This window comes from Halichoerus grypus, chromosome 11 (genome assembly GCF_964656455.1).
Source record: "Halichoerus grypus chromosome 11, mHalGry1.hap1.1, whole genome shotgun sequence".
NCBI classification, from domain to species: Eukaryota; Metazoa; Chordata; class Mammalia; order Carnivora; family Phocidae; genus Halichoerus; species Halichoerus grypus.
In genome coordinates this window covers 17,509,407-17,525,787 of record NC_135722.1, presented here as the reverse complement: position 1 = coordinate 17,525,787, position 16,381 = coordinate 17,509,407, and the positions used below count along the sequence as shown (strand labels likewise).

At 39.7% G+C, this 16,381-nt stretch overlaps 1 protein-coding gene across 5 annotated transcripts in view; it reads left to right on the top strand.

Annotated features, from left to right (window-relative positions):
- Positions 1-16,381, top strand: part of ALKBH3 (alkB homolog 3, alpha-ketoglutarate dependent dioxygenase) — a 124,813-nt gene that overhangs the window by 2,023 nt on the left and 106,409 nt on the right. For 4 of the 5 annotated variants that reach the window (XM_078058145.1, XM_036097694.2, XM_078058142.1 and 1 more), the window contains exons 2-8: positions 75-220; positions 526-629; positions 1,641-1,675; positions 4,754-4,801; positions 6,611-6,714; positions 8,279-8,367; positions 13,854-14,063. In XM_078058145.1, the coding sequence (XP_077914271.1) occupies positions 142-220; positions 526-629; positions 1,641-1,675; positions 4,754-4,801; positions 6,611-6,714; positions 8,279-8,367; positions 13,854-14,063 (669 nt within the window). In that variant the 5' untranslated portion in view covers positions 75-141. The remainder of the gene's footprint in view (positions 1-74; positions 221-525; positions 630-1,640; positions 1,676-4,753; positions 4,802-6,610; positions 6,715-8,278; positions 8,368-13,853; positions 14,064-16,381) is intronic. The other variant, XM_036097696.2, reaches the window with a different exon arrangement.

Here is a 16,381-nt window from a genome sequence, read left to right as displayed (position 1 = left end):
AAATAAATAAAATCTTAAAAAAAAAATAAAAAAATAAAAAAAAAATAAAAGCACTTTTTTTTTATTTTCAACAGATACCGTTGTGTGATTTTGATCAGGAATTAAATCTGAAAGCTAAGAGCAGAAGCCCTTTTGGTCAACATGGAGGACAAAAGACGGCGAGCCCGAGTGCAGGGAGCCTGGGCTGGCCCCGCTAAGAGCCAGGCCACTGCTCAGCCAGGCAAGAGCTCGTGGGGATCTTGTGTGAATATGCTTGCATTTCAGTTGATGTTAGGAGTTATTTAAAATGTAGCTGGTACTTTGATTTTCTCGATGGTCATCTTTTATTGAGGGTTGAGGTATAGTATTTCTCATATTTAGTCACAGCTCTCAAACCTTTCAGTGTGTGAGGTGGGATCTCCAACAGACTTTACTAATTAATTTCTAGGTGTCATATTGGTTATCTTCAAGTAGATTTTATTGGCCCTTGCTCCCCAGAGCAGACTTTTTGAGTCTGGTTCACGTCTGTTCTTGCTCTTGATTCAGCTACCACTGCTAAGAGCCATCTCCACCAGAGACCTGGTCAGACATGGATGAACAAGGAGCATCATCTTGTGGACAGACAGTTTGTGTTCAAAGAACCCCAGCAGGTAAATTCTTATTTCTCCTACAACATTAACAGATTTGCTTGTAAAAGCTATATTCACATAGTAGACAATCCAGTGGTGATGAATAAATTCACTAATAAAAGGAGCATGAAAGGCCTGTAATAATAATGAAATGTGGAGTCAATTTCCTAGTATGTCTAAAGATTCTTTGTAGTCTGCTCCCAACTGATGGGCCTATATAATTTCCATTTTGGGCGGGGGAAGGAGGTTATACTATGACTAGCACTTGCATTGGTTATCTGAGTTCTAACAGTCCTAAAACCATGCTGTCTTTAGTGCTAGTGTAGCACATGTCTCTGGAATTGAGTTGAAATTTTCAGCTACTACAATGCCTGATTTTTAGCTTTTTTTTTCCCCCCATGGGGAAAAATTGTAAGAAACAGTGAAGATTCACTGTTGTTAGTGACATGGAAGAAGCTAAAAATCAGGCATCTTGCTGTAATAGTGATTGTATAAATAATGATTAAAACTTATTTCTTAGTTTATCTTCTGTTTTATTTTTTAAAAGATTTAACTTAATTTATTTATTTGAGAGAGAGAGAGAGCACATGTGCATGACTCAGCAGAGGGAGAGGGAGAGAGAGCATGGAGCCCAGTGCAGGGCTCAGTCTTAACAACCCTGAGATCATGACCTAAGCCAAAACCAAGAGTCGGATGCTCAACCGACTGTGCCACCTAGGTGCCCCAGTATATCTTCTGTTTTAAAAAGTCTCCTGGAAAGAAGGTTTTTCTAGAATTATTGTCTGCTCTGAAAATGAATTAATTCTACTTTTATTATTTTTTCTTGCCCACTAGCAACTGTGAAGTGGCTCTAAGAAAAGCAGACAAGGGTCTCTGTCTCTGGGGGGGTAGTAAGTGCTTGAAATAAAAAAAGGGATAGTTTTAAACTTGACTTACTTTTATCAGAAATGAGAGGATATAGTAATCCTGCACATAAGCCTTTCTGAGGATTAGGGATCATTCCAGAAGTAAAATCTGCCTGTTTCCTTGCAGGTAGTACGCAGAGCCCCAGAGCCACGAGTGATTGAGTAAGTAATTTGCTGCCTTTCTGTATCTGTTGCCCACAGTAAAATGGAGAGGCCAGATCTTTCCCTCACTGGGTTTTCCATCTGAAAGAGATAATGGCCCAGTTACTGTCTTAATTTTAGGGTGGGATAGTTGTATCTTAGATGTCTTTAAAGTTGGTGTTTTGGGAAGCATTTCTCAATTTGCTGATGGTGTGGAAAATGCAACAAGATACATGTCCCTTAAACTGTGACTCTGCTTTGGATTTCCTGACCCTGATTCATTAATCTGCAGATAGTAAACTAAAATATCTCCTAGGTAAAGACAGAGGGGGATTTTCCCTCAGTCATTGAAACATGGCATTTTGTTTTTTTTTTTAATTTATTTATTTATTTTAGAGGGAGAGAGAGTGCATACAGGGAGGGGCAGAGGGAGAGGGAAACTTTAGCAGACTCCTCACTGAGCTTAGAGCCCCACACAGGGCTTGATGTCAAGACCTGAGCTGAAACCAAGAGTTGGATGTTTAACCAACTGTGCCACCCAGGTGCCCTGAAACATGGCTTTTTGAGAAGACTTTAGTCAGGTTCTATTTTACTAGCAACACTTACGAAAGCTGCTCAAAATCTAGAGGGCCTTGAATGTTCATATAATTGTTCCAGAGCAATTTAAATTCCTCTTACATTGATCTGTGTATAAAATATCATCCTTAATTTATAATTCTTCTTACACTGATCTGTATGTAAAATATTATTTTCTGAAATTAATGAAAGATGCTTTGTGGGGTGCCTGAGTGGCTCAGTCAGTGAAGCGGCCAACTCTTGATTTCAGTTCAGGTCATGATCTCAGGGTGGTGAGATCGAGCCCCACATCAGGCTCTGTGCTCAGCGGGGAGTTGGAGCCTGCTTGAGATTCTCTCCCTCTCCTGCCCCTCCCCCTGCTTGAGGCTCTCGCTCTCTCTCTCTCTCTCTAAAATATTTTTTTAAAAAAAAGATGCTTTGATTTCCTTTTCCTTCTGATAGAGATAAATTGCCTGTAGAAAGCATCCTTTTATTTTAACAAATTAGTGTGTTTATTGCTTATGAACAGTCTGTTAGGCTGTTTGGCTGTTTGCAGGTTGACTTGTATAGCCTAGAAAAATTTGAAACTAACACGAATGTCATTATACTTTGAAAGAAGGTATATAGTTGTGGCTTGGCCACTAGTTAGCTATGTAACTAGTCATTAGGTACATTAAGGCCATCTCTCTGGACTTTAGTTTCCTTGTCTGTAGTATTAAAGGTTTGGACCACACGATCACTTAAGGCAGAGTCTGGTGGCTCTGACAGTCTTGGATTTGTTTACGAACACCAGTGTGACGTTGCCTCCGTTGGTAATAAAGAGAATAAACAAAACCATGAAACTTGTTACTAGGTACAGATGGGACATTCAGGCTGAAAAAATGGGCAGCTGTGAATATTCAAGTCAGAGCAAAATGACAGCTTCTTCCTGCTTGACCCCAATGTTGGTTAATTCTGGTTTTCTAAAGTTAGCTCTGTTAAATTTTTATTTAATAGCCAAAAATGTCACCCATATTTGAAGTGAGCCAATTTCTAAATATGGCCCAAAACATATCACACTGAAACATTGTATTCACATTCTGGGAAACTATAGTCAACTCATCTAGAGATGTGATAAATGTATATGACAATAACTCTGCCTAGATTTTTGCTCAAAGGGGTTCTCACATCTGCCTAAGAGCCCAGCTCACAGATCACAAACTACTAACTCACATGGCAGAGGGTGATGTGAAGACTGTCCCTTTATGTTGTTCTCTGTAACTTACCTCTGTCCGAGAAGGGTCTGACACTGTTATCTTGGTATAGGAACCTATGCAGTCTGGGTCAGTTTTCTCACTATGGACCTGGCCACCCTGCACATCTGGAACAGTTTTGTACTTTTGCACATTAGGTTAAATTCTAAGCTTTTACTGCCCATCTACAATGCGTGAGGCCCTGGGAAACAGAACAGTAACCCATTCCTTGCCCCTCAGTAGCCCACAGTTTAGTAAATGAAATAGATATGTAATCAGATAAATTGCAGTCATGTATATTATAAAACAGTAGACTTGTAGTAAGGTCTAGTGGTAGCACAGAGGATGAGATGGTTAACATTATTTGGGTGGATTAGAGGTCAGGAAAGTGTTACAGAAGGTGAGGCTGAACTGAGATTTTGAGGAATGAATTAGAATTTTCTGCCAGACCAAAGCTCGGGTGGGTTGGATTGGGGGTGCTGGATGTGGGGAGGCATTCCAGCTTGTAGAAAAGCAGGATTAGAAATACTGTGGTGTGGAGCGCCTGGGTGGCTTAGTGGGTTAAGCATCTGCCTTCGGCTCAGGTCATGATCCTGGGGTCCTGGGATCGAGCCCCTTGTTGGGCTCCCAGCTCAGCAGGGAGTCTGCTTCTCCTTCTCCCTCTGCCCCTCCCCCCTGCTAGTGCTTGTCTGCTTTCTCTATCAAATAAATAAAATCTTTAAAAAATACCATGGTGAATTCAGGAGATTCCAAGCAGCAGTGGAGGATCATGAGTGGATGGGAGCTGTCAAGAAGTGGAGCTACATCGTGGGGACCTTGAATGCAGTGCTGAAAAGTTGGTGGGGAGCCTTTGAAGGATTTTAATCAGAGCAGGAACCTCATTAGACATGTATCTGAAAGCAACAAGTTCAGAGCCCTGAGATGTATTTGCTATCTGTAAATGCTCCTATTCCAGAGTCTCCAAAGAGATGCTCTATTTGGTACCCCTTTGTGTGATAGATTTCTGGACCATATCAGCCTAAATTATGGATGAAATATAAAGGGGTAGAATCATAATTTATTTTATTCCAGTCTTTGTCTCCATAGCCTGATCCTCTCAGGATTCAATTCCCAGTGACATCAATGATCTGCCACCCTCTTGCACTTCATCTCAGTGGTGGAACAAGGTGGGGTTATGCTTCCCTCATAGTGTATCCTCATTCTGAAATGATATTGGTGACCAGAAGTTTGGGAATTGCAAAGACGGCTCTTCCACTGGGTGGAGGCTATTATTTGGCTGGTACTAACGAGTCTGTTTTCTTAATTTCTGTAGCAAAGAGGGTGTGTATGAAATCAGTGTATCACCCACAGGTGTATCTAGGTAAGTGCATCCTCCCTAGAAAGTGACTATATTATTGAGTTGTAGTCTCTTAAAATATTCTGCTCCCTTACTTGAAACAGGTAACCTCTGCCTCCGAAATTCTTGGGGAGTGAGAATTTAGTAGTATCTCTTTTTACATAGCATTTCTAACTTCAGAATATTTTCACAGCCTCTCTTTCAGGTACAGTAACTATTACTGCTGTAGTTTTTCAGATGGCCAAAGAGATTGAGGACTTTTTCCAAGTGCCACATAGTAACTTAAAATTTGAGTTGATCTAGCCTCCACTTCTGTGCTCTGAGTGCTACATATTATTATTATTACATTACGTTATATGTATTATTACATTTATTATATTAGTCATATTACTACATACATTTATAACATATTATGTTAACCATTAATCTACATGAGTGGATTAATACCTTAATCTACATTAAGGTAAGTTTTAGTAAAGTTAAAGCATATACAATTTAGGGTATAGTTGGCATTAATCCTTATTAAAAACATTTTGAGGGATGCCTGGGGTGGCTCAGTTGGTTAAGTGTCCAACTCTTGGTTTTGGCTCAGGTCGTGGTCTCAGGGTCGCGAGGTCGGGCTCAGCATATAGTCTGCTTGAGATTCTTTCTCCCTCCCCCTCTGCTCCTTCCCCTGCTTGCACACGCTCTCTCTGTCTCTCTCTCTCTGAAATAGATAAAATCTTAAAAAAAACACATTTTTTTTGAAAGCATCCCCTTAATGCAAGAATATACTAATTGTCACTATAAAATAATTAAGCATTTAAAATAAATATATCAGAACTTACATATCTAAATGAGTTGCTTAGAAAGAGCTTCAGAACGTCCCTTTCAAAGCAAGTTTAACAGTCATGCGAGAAACCCAGTTGCATTATTTTGGTCGCATCTCATTGTCAACCAGGTATGGCTTTAGGAAGTGAGCTTTGGCTCTTTCAAAAAATCAAACACACCTCCAGAGAGTGAAGTTCAACAGAATGTTCCAAGGGCTTTGAGAACATTTCTTAAGAAGGAAAAATGATTTTGAGCTGACTGGGCATCATTGAAGTAAGTGTATATTCAGTGAGAGAAAGAACCCTCATTTGGAAATGTTTATTTTGATACATTCATAAAAGATCGCTTTCCCTACAATTGGCTTAGTCTCAGAAGATAACCAATTGTTAAAATAACACAGGGCCAGGCATTTTATTACTCTACTTTTCATAGTGAGCCTATGAGGTGGATATCATTTTTGTGTTTCAGAAAAACTAAGGTTCGGAAAGGTTAAGTAATTTGCCCAAGGTTTCACAGCAGGTGGTGGTAGAGCAATATTTGAAGCGTGTCTCTAAAAGCCCTCATGCATTCTTTTTCCTTTATTGCCTCTTTCATTTGTCTTAACATGAAAGTTTTTTATTTCACATTTGGAACATCATGACCTGGTGATAATTAGGTTCTGTTTGCCATGAGACATGTGGTAAGATGATTTTGTCTACCCAGGAGGAAGCATCCAGATTAACTTCCTCCACTAATGCTTAGAGACTAGCCCATCTTCTCTGTGTGTTTTTTTTTTTTAAGATTTTATTTATTTTAAGAGAGAGAGAGTGCACGTGAGTGGGGGGAGGGGCAAAGGGAGAAGGAGAGAGAGAATCTCAAGCAGACTCCACACTGAGCGTGGAACCCCTGAGGTGGGGCTTGATCCCAGGACCCCGAGATCATGACCTGAGCCGAAATTAAGAGTCAGATGCTTAACCCACTGAGCCACCCAGGTGCCCCTCTTTTCTGTGTTCTTTAGTTAATAATGGTTCTTTCTGCATCAAGGGTGTGTTTGTATCCTGGCTTTATTGACCTAAAAGAAGCCGACTGGATATTGCAACAGCTTTGTGAGGTCGTTCCCTGGAAACAGAGAACTGGCATCAGAGACGGTAAGTACTGTCTGAGATCGCACTTGTTGCTGCCTGGTCTCCCTTTCTAGAATGTTTTCTGATACCATTGACTCTTTCACCACACCCAGTCTTAATTAAACAGATTTAGAACCTAACAGAGACCCTAAGGATGATTAGGGATTTGCCAGCCAAAAGGGACAGGGAAGAGTATTCCAGGCAGAAGAAACAGCAGGTGGCAGGCTCAGAGATCAGAGCGAACAGGGCAGGAGCATGGAGGTGGCAATTCAGGGAACCAAAGGATGTTTGGTTTGGCTGAACTGTGGTTGATAGCTCTCTTTTTGAGTTTGTTCATTACCTTTATTACTTTAAATAGTGCCGGCTTTCCTCTTTCTTCATAGAAACTTCAAGAACTTTCCTTTTTCTGATTCTATTTGGCATATGTTCTTTTATGATCCTTATTACCGGCTTTTTATTCTCATTTTAGTTTCACTAGAAGAGTCCAGTGTCTTTTAGTTTCAGCATCTGTACTGTCCTGAGCTTGTAAAGATTACCTGACTTGGAACCTGCTCCCTCCTCTGTGGGCATCCGGGGGCCGGCAGTATCTGCTATACCGGGGGTGGCCACTGGAGGACGTCCATGCTCTAGCATAAAATCTCCTTTCTGGACCCTTGAGTGAATTCAAATTTTCTGTAAAGAAAGAGGCAAAGTATACTGGCTTCATTTTTGTGACTCAGACATCAGAATAGGGGTCCACTTTTTCTCCTGACTCCCAGAGTTTCCACAGTAGGGCTTTTGGTGGCCAAGTTGGCCTTGGTTGCTGCCTTTGTCGTTCAGAGTAATTGTTAATTTTAAGCAAGTTATAGTTAAGTAGTTTTCTGTTTCTTGGTTTTCTGATCTGTAAAATGGTATAATAATACCTACCTCGTAAGGTGGTTGTGATAATTAAATGAGATCCTGCCTGATAAGTGCTTAGCAGAATGACTGGTACACAGTCAGCCTTCAGTGAATGCTGGCTGCCTTTATCGTTACTGTTCTTACTGTAGCAGTTGATACCAGTTGTGGGGAAGAAATAGCAGATCTATGGATAACTCCCTTTTAGATAAATTGGACATCAAAAACTTCTGACTACAGTCAGCTTCGTGCTGTGGTTGGTCAAAACCCCTTTTTCTTAAAATCAAAAGGTGGCACGTTGATGAACAGTGTGTCTTGTTTCTTGTATGGATGTTGGTGTCACAGATTCCTGCCTACAAGGGCTCAGACTTCATAACCTGCTTTTTTTTAGACCCTCCCTAATCTGAACTGTTCTGCAGTGTGACTCCACTCTTATTTATGTCCTCACTGACACACGTCACACATAGTCTCACCTCAGAGCCTTTGCTGCTATGGTTTCTGCCAACACACCTTCTCTTGTCTTCTTTCTTTGAGCTCTGACGCGTTCTACTCGTGAAATCCCATGTCCTCTAAGAACGTGGAACCTTGGGTCAGAGCCCATCTTCACTCTGCCTTTGTATTTCTCATGGTTTGTTGCACATTGCATGGCACTCAGTAGGCACACCTTAAATAACATTAAACCATTTCAAAGGCCCTGTATTTTCTTTCTTAGATGTAACTTACAAGCAACCAAGACTTACAGCATGGTATGGAGAACTTCCTTACACTTATTCAAGAATCACTATGGAACCAAATCCTCACGTATGTTGGAATATTGTTGTTGGTATGGTTTTATAGACTATGTACTATAAATGTAGAGTACTGTAAAATAACAGTGTATTATCTTGTAGAGTTGCATGATGGTTCCTAGTTCCAAAAATCCTCTGGGTTCAAACATGGAGTCTTTGTGCTTATCATTCTCGGTGTGTTTTTTTATCTAGAGATGAACTCTGAGGATGAGAAAAAAATTGGAGCTAGAATAAACTGGAACCGGGCTCAAGGATTTCAGGAAAATGAACCATTTCTTCAAATCTTCCCCTTTCCCCAGCTTTTCTGGCCGTAGCCTTCTGTGTACACCCTGCCTGGTACACATTTGCTTTGGAGCCAAATTCTTACGACTGGCCAGTGAGGTCAGAACATCTCTTTCCATTTCTCAGGCTCTTTTGCCATTTGTGAAAAAAAAAGTCTCGTGTTTTTCTTGTTGACTTTATACTCATTCTGTGGCTGCAGTTCTTCGACTTTAGAAATCTTATCCTGGCTTTGGCTTATTTCTACTGTTTCTTTTGTTTTTAAAAATTTCCATGACAGTAGACAAGGAGATTCTAGTATATAAATTAAGCTTGTCCAAAGCATAAAGTTAAGGTCCAAGAAACAGCTCCCTGTTTAGTTCCTGGAATCTTGCCTTTGGCAAATAATTTTATGCTTTATTGAATGAGACTTTGAAGAAAATGGAGTTTTACTTATGACATAGGGATAAACAGAAATATGACACATTTTAGAGCTTCTAGTAATTTGTAATAATAAACTCCCACTTGGCTACAGTGTTCAGGGACAAAATATTGACGGGGGTGGAAGTGGGGATGTGGCTTTTTCACATAAGAAGATAGCTCCATGCTTTTGTTTGTAGGGCTGCATTTAAAATGTGACCCAGGGAAGTGCTGAGACCCTTTATAGCTGAGGTTGATTTGGAAACATGAAGAGAATTGAATTAGACCAATCCAACAGATGGCTGGCCATGTTTCTGTCAGAATTAATTTACCTTCTTGTCAACAGTCATAGCAGAGAAGTTGAGGATTAAACAGGCTCTAGGGAAGAAGTTCTTTCCCATCACTGTAGTTAATCTTTTAGAACAGGATTTCTCAACCTTGGTATTATTGGTTTTCGGGCTGGATAATTCTTTGTTGTTGGGGCTGTCCTGTACATTGTAGAATGGTTAGCAGTATCCATGACTTGTACCCAATAGATGCCAGAAGCACCCTTCACCCAGTTGGGACAACCAAAAATGACTCCAGATATTGCCAGACATTTGCTGGGGGGCAGAATTGCCCTTGGCTAAGAACCCCTGCTTTAGAATAAACATAAGGCACATCAGATATGCTGAATATTGTGGCCACTTATGCTTTGAGGACATTTTGACAACTCTTCAAAAGAATTTTTTAATGACAGTCTTTTTCTTACAATGTATGTAATGTGAATTTATTTTCAAAAATTTTAGAAACTACAGATAAGCATGAGGAATATTAAAATTTTGGGTAATTCTTCCACCTGATGTTTGGCTCCAGTCTTTTTATTTTTTAAAGTAGGCTCCATGCCCTACATGGGGCTTGAACTCATGACTCTGAGATCCAGAGTCAAATGCTCTACCAACTGGGCCAGCCAGGTGCACCTCCCCCCCCCCACACACTTTTTTTCATTTTAGGGAACTGTATAGAGAGAATTTTTCTATAAATATATTAACTATGTATACTACATTTCATTTAACTGTATCATTAACATGTCTTAGTATCATTAAATATTCTTTTACATCATATTTAATAGCTATGTAGTATTCCATAATCTGTATGTACATACCATAATTTATTCAAGCAAGCTTTTTTGTTGGATATTAAGGTTGTCAGATTAGAATTCTTTTATTTGAATTTGGCTGGCTCATAGCTTTGTGTTTATTGCTAAAAGATTTAGTTTGTTTATATACCATCGTGAACAAAATCAAAAGAGATGGACGCCTAGGTGGCTCAGTTGGTTAGGTGACTGCCTTTGGCTCAGGTCATGATCCTGGAGTCCTGGGATCGAGTCCTGCATCGGGCCCCCTGCTCAGTAGGGAGTCTGCTTCTCCCTCTCCCGCTCCCCCCTCTTGTGCTCTCTCTCTCTCTCACACTCTCTCTCAAATAAATAAAATCTTTAAAAAACAAACAAACAAAAAAACCCAAAAGAGATGTCTTTTTCTCAGATTTTGTAAAGGTATATATGTGTGTTGGGGGTTCTTGTTTAATTTTAACTTGTTTAATTTTAAAATTATTACCTCAAGCTTAATAACCCAAGCGCAGGAGCAAATTCAGTCAGAGGTTATTAAACTTCTTTTAGTCTTTTTTGAACTAAATCTTATATGGACCCAATGTATGAAAATAAAGAAGTGCCTTGACTAGCTGGGCGTCCCACCAGCTTGACCTCTCCTTTCTCCTACTGTAATCCCAGAGACACCTCTGTGGTACCTAAGACTCTACAAAACAGTTTTTGAAAGCCACTGAATAGGTCCTTTTACTTCTGTGATTCATATTTTCTCATACTCTTTTCCTCAAATGTCTTTTAAGGATAGAATGTCTTCCCTGAACAGTGAGATGATGCTGAATTTTTAATTTAGACATTCAGTTCTGAGGGATCTGTATATAGAGTATTGGTTGGAGAGTCTAAATTAATCCTCTAGTTCATTATCCCCTTTTTTTTCTCCTTACTTCACCACCAAAAATAACCAGTAAAAATATATACCCACTTAGAAACATAATGCAAACTTGGAGTTATCACAGTACTCAGTCCCTAAGCAAGTCAGGGAAGTGCTAATTAGTTTCTCAGTCACATTGCAGAAAAGCTATCTTCCTCTTTTACATTCTTGTTTTTCTTGCTAAGTGTATAATTCTAGCATCTGATCTTTGTCTCCGTGAAGATAAGCTTAAAGCCATAAAATAAATAGGAAATACAGCCTGCTAACATTATTATGAAATTTCACTTTGAAATTTATTCTCTTGAACATAGGTTAGTTTAGTAACATTTCTATTTTACTGATCTAAGTTTGGTTTGTTGTTATCGTTGTTTATTTTAAAAAATCCTCTGCTTAGAATGTAATGCTAATATCCATAATAAGGAATCCCAGTTTACCACGATTGCTACATCACAGCAAAGCTGAGTGATTCCCACATATGCTTCCTTGGCAGTTTTACCTGACAGTAGCCATGGGATATACTTATAATATTATGCTTTCCTTTGCTGAACATGTATTCCTTCACTACCATACATAGAACATGACTTTGAAGGTGTTCTCTAAGGTAGAGTTTTTAAATTAGAATCGGTGGATCCCTGGAGGGGTCCACAAAGTCCTTTTGGGGAGTGCACAGGTCAAAACTATTTTTATAATGATATTAGGAGTGTATGACATTTTCACTATGTTGAATTTGCACTGATGATACGAAAATAATGGTGGATAAAAAACTTCTGGTTAAAAATAAAACAAAAACAAAAACAAAAAAACTTTTGGTGCCTGAGCATGAATCAGGTCATTGTCACCGATGCTAGTAATCATGGTATTCTTCACCACCATGCACTTCCAGTTAAAAAAAAAAAAAAAGGCTGGTTTCATTTAAGAACATTCCTCAAAGCAGTAAACATTATTAGTTTTATTAAATCTCAATATTTGAGTTCATGTCTCTTTAATAGTTTGATGAAATGGAAAGTATGCATAAAGCACTCCTGCTACAAGCCAAGTGTGATGGTTGTCAAGGCAAAACACTTGTGTGATTCTTTAAGCTATAGCTGAACTACCTACTTTTATCATGGACCATTTTTGTTTGGAAGAACAACTAGCAGACAAACTGTAGTTATTCAGGCTTGAGTATTTGGTAGACATTTTCTAATAAATGAATGAAGTGAGTATCCCTTGGGTTTTCAAGAGAATTAGAATTTTGGAAAAAGTCATATCTGCCCCTTTGATCCTGACCTCTTTCTATTACTTAGTCTTTTCTGATGAGATCAGTGGTAATATTAAATGGATATGGTTTTTTAAAATTGTATAATGAAATGTGTCAACAGTAATGTCAGTCTGCATTACTCATTGGATCAGTATTTTCCACATGACCAATGCTTGATGTTACAGAATCATAAAAGATTAAAAGACTCATTCAAAGTGCAAGCGGGACCAGTAGATTTAAATGTAAGAGAATATAACAGAAGTTTGTTGATATGGTTTCCGATTCCACACTGCAACTAGTACTTGTTGAGTTTTGGTGTAATAGCAAAGAGTATCCACAATTATTTGGAAAGGCTGGAAAAGACTCCTGTCCTTTTCTAACTACATATTCATGTGAAGCCAATTTTCTTCATATACTTCAACAAAAACAACATATTGTAACAGACTAAATGCAGAAGCAGATGTGAGAATCACCTCTTCAGTGAAGCCAAACAGTAAAGAGATTTGCAAAACAGTGCCATCTTCTTGCCAGTTTTTTGTATTGGAAAATAGAGTTATTTTTTGTAAAATAGTATTTATGTTAATGTGTCATGGGTTTGTATTTTTTTAAATGAATTAACCAATAGTTTAACTTTTTTAAGTATTAATTTTTAATAGGATAAACGTCATAGTTGTAACCCATATAAACAGAAGTTCTTTGAGGTCCTCAATTTTTGATAGGGGTGTGAGAACAACTGTCACAAAAGGAAGCTCTGTAAAGTACTTGAGGTTTCTTGGAGGAAGGACAGAATTCTAACAAGAACTAATACAACCTATGCTGATTGTAGCTCCCGACTACAACCTAAGGTCGGGTCATAGCTTCCTATAGTGTACGTGGCAAGACGTGAGTTCCAAATATAAATGGCGTAAGTGAACCAGGAGCTCAGGAGGCAGGGCTGTAGTATCTGTTTAAATCACAGCCCATGTAGTTATCAAGGCCACGTTGTGATTCTATTCTGTAGAAGGTTTTTTCCCTTAGGTTCTATTTTTAGGAAGTTAGCCACTCTGGAAATACTAAATATCTTTTTTTAAAAGCAATTCTGTCATTCACGATAAAATAGGAGTCGAGTGAACAGAGGGCCACCCAGCAGGAAAGTTGTTTCACTCCTCAGACTTCAGTCTGTACCTGCCAACTTCCTGGCAGCTCATCGGCTGGGGCGGCAGGCCGGGCTCCCCGCTCCACTTAACCTCCTTACTGACTGACTGAACGTGATGACAGTCGCTGCCTTCCGAGGGTCGTGTATTTTACATGGAAAGGTGGAGATGTGTAGAGAGGGTTGGTCCTCATGACATTGCTAGACCGAGCTTAGTACCTTAGTAAAATTGTGGGGGTCAGCTTGCATCAAAATAGAAACAATGGGAGGGAATCGACTCCTCTTGCCTGTGGCTGTCGCATTCCCAGTGTTCTGCTTATTCCATGCCCCTGTTTAGAACATGGCTGATTTTACGCTTCGTTCTGTTTTACCTGTGGTTGCCACCTTGTGTCTGATGTGAACCATCTCTGCCCCTTTTCTTGGCCTCCCAATTGCAGTGGCACCCTGTGCTGCGCACACTGAAGGACCAGATTGAAGAGAACACCGGCCATACCTTCAACTCCTTGCTCTGCAATCTTTACCGAAATGAAAAGGACAGTGTCGACTGGCATAGCGACGATGAACCTTCCCTAGGGAGATGTCCCGTCATCGCTTCCCTGAGTTTTGGTGCCACACGCAGTTTTGAGATGAGAAGGAAGCCACCACCAGTGAGTATTCTCTTTCTCTTTTTTTATGTTTTTCTTGCCTTCTAATAGTCTGTGAAAAAAGTAGTGCTCTCAAAAGCTCCTGTTTTCAGATTTAGAGAATAGGAGTACGTGTTTTATTGTTGAAACGTTTTCAACTGATTGCCTCCCCCATGGTTAACTTTGGACTCCCTTCGTTCATTCATTCATTCATTTACTTACCCGACAGAAACTGCTTGCCTTGTGCCCAGCACCGGGGGCCTGTTTCCGTTGGGTGGAAACGAACAGACACAATCCCTGTCCTCATGGATAGAGGGGATAGACAGATATTACTGATTATTGAAATAATTGGAATTATGATAGATGCTGTGAAGGAGGGCTTATAAAGGGAAGGCTCAAGCTAGTACATGCGAGATGGGAAAGGAAGGTGGTGTGAGGAAGATGCCCTGAAAAAGACTTTATTGTATGTAAGTCTTCTGCCTCTTTTCTGTGAGGGAACATTGTGAGCATCTTCATTGCCTTCTGAGCCATCTTCTGAAATACAGATGAACCTGTAATTCTTTCAGAAAGAGGAAATTCAAGCCAAAATATCAGAGGTGGTGGTCTGTCCAAGTTCAAGTGGAGAAGCAGTGACTAAACTATATAATAACTTTAGTTTTCCGTCCCAGCTTTTACCTGTATTACATGACATTTGAGGGACACGAAGACTGTTAATTTTCTTAAATCAAAAAAGTATAGGACCTTAGAACTAAGATAGATAGAAGGATAGTAGGAACTCAAAAGAGCAAACCCCCACCAGATTATCTTATTATCTTTGTGTTTTTTTCTTACCAAGGTTCCTGATCATTTAGCTAATAAATTAAAGCAGATCCAGTCAGTGTGGAAAGGCTTATAAGGCTGTGTTTAGAATATGACCTAATCCAGACCAAATAGTTAGTGTGTCAGTGCTCATGTCTGTTCTTCATCAGATATGCTGCTTCTAAGAACATAGTTAATGGACTGGGCTATTTTCCTGACATGTATTTCGGTTTCCAAGCATGGTATTTTGAAGCATATTGTTTTATTTTTGCATTTACGCCATTAAGCAGCTTTTGTTGGTATAATTTCCATTGATTAGGTTTTCTTTGGTATGTGTTAGCAGGGGATTGTCAGTTGCCAGTGACTTACTGAGTGAGCTCGCTCCTGAGCACTTTGAATAGACTTCACTGTTTCATTGGTGATTAGCCTTCTCATATACCAGGAGTACCACTTGAGAAGCAGACAACCCAATGTTTGGGTATGGTTATGCTTTTATATGCAGCTTCCACTCAGTTAAAACCCAGTTAAATAAATTGTATGAAAAATTCATCCTGCCCTTGGGAAGACTCCTGTTATGTGAATAGCAGAGAAACACCATGTGTCTCATTTTTAAGGTGAGATCCTCTTCTCAAGCCGGGCATAAGGAACACCAACTTTTTCTCAGGCATGATCGTGGGAGCTGGGGCTGTAGCAACGATTGAGTGAGATGAAGTCACCTTTTCCCTCCTGGAGCTTATGACCTAGCACATGCTGGTGCTCTGCCTTCCTACGGGAGTTTTCCTTCCTCCTCTCTGACTGGCACGTAAGCTGTGCTACATGCAGGATAATGTTTAATGTAATCCTAGCCTCTCGTTCTTGGTGGTTACTTTCTTTGTTGCCAGGTATTTAAGTGTTCAGTTACTGTTTCTTTACAACATCCATTCACCACCACCACCACCCTTTTAAAAACATTTTTGGCCTATTTATAGATTTGAAGCCTAAGGATTCCCAAAGCATGCTTTCTGGATAAGTAGTTTTACTGTAGAAGCAGTTTCCAGCCATTAAGCATTAGCAGTATTCTGGTGCCCAGAATACCCCCATTCCATGTCCCCTCCAGGCAGCTGAAGGTCTTCATTTTCTCATATGAAAACATTATTCATGGCGACCAAGAGCTATTTCTTGGTAATATACCTGACTTCTGTTAGAGGTTCATGAGTGGATGGGTAATACAACTGCCACACAGCCTTGAAGGCAACCATTTGGAACAAAATCCCGGTTGAAGAGGGAGACTGCCCATACTGAAGCTTTATCATCTCAAGGCTTCTTACAGTTTATTTTGATGAGTATAGTGAAAGCACAGGCCATGAAATACTAGAAAACGTGGTACCGTCCCTGTAATTATCTGCCAGTGGCAAGAGAATCTGCACTATACCTATGATGGCTGATTTAATAAAAATATAGACCTCCTAAGTAAGAAAATTCACCTGGGATCTTGAAACAAAGTTGGCTGAGGAAATGGATTTGGGAGGAAATACAAAGGTGGCAGTACCGTAAGTCTTGGCTTC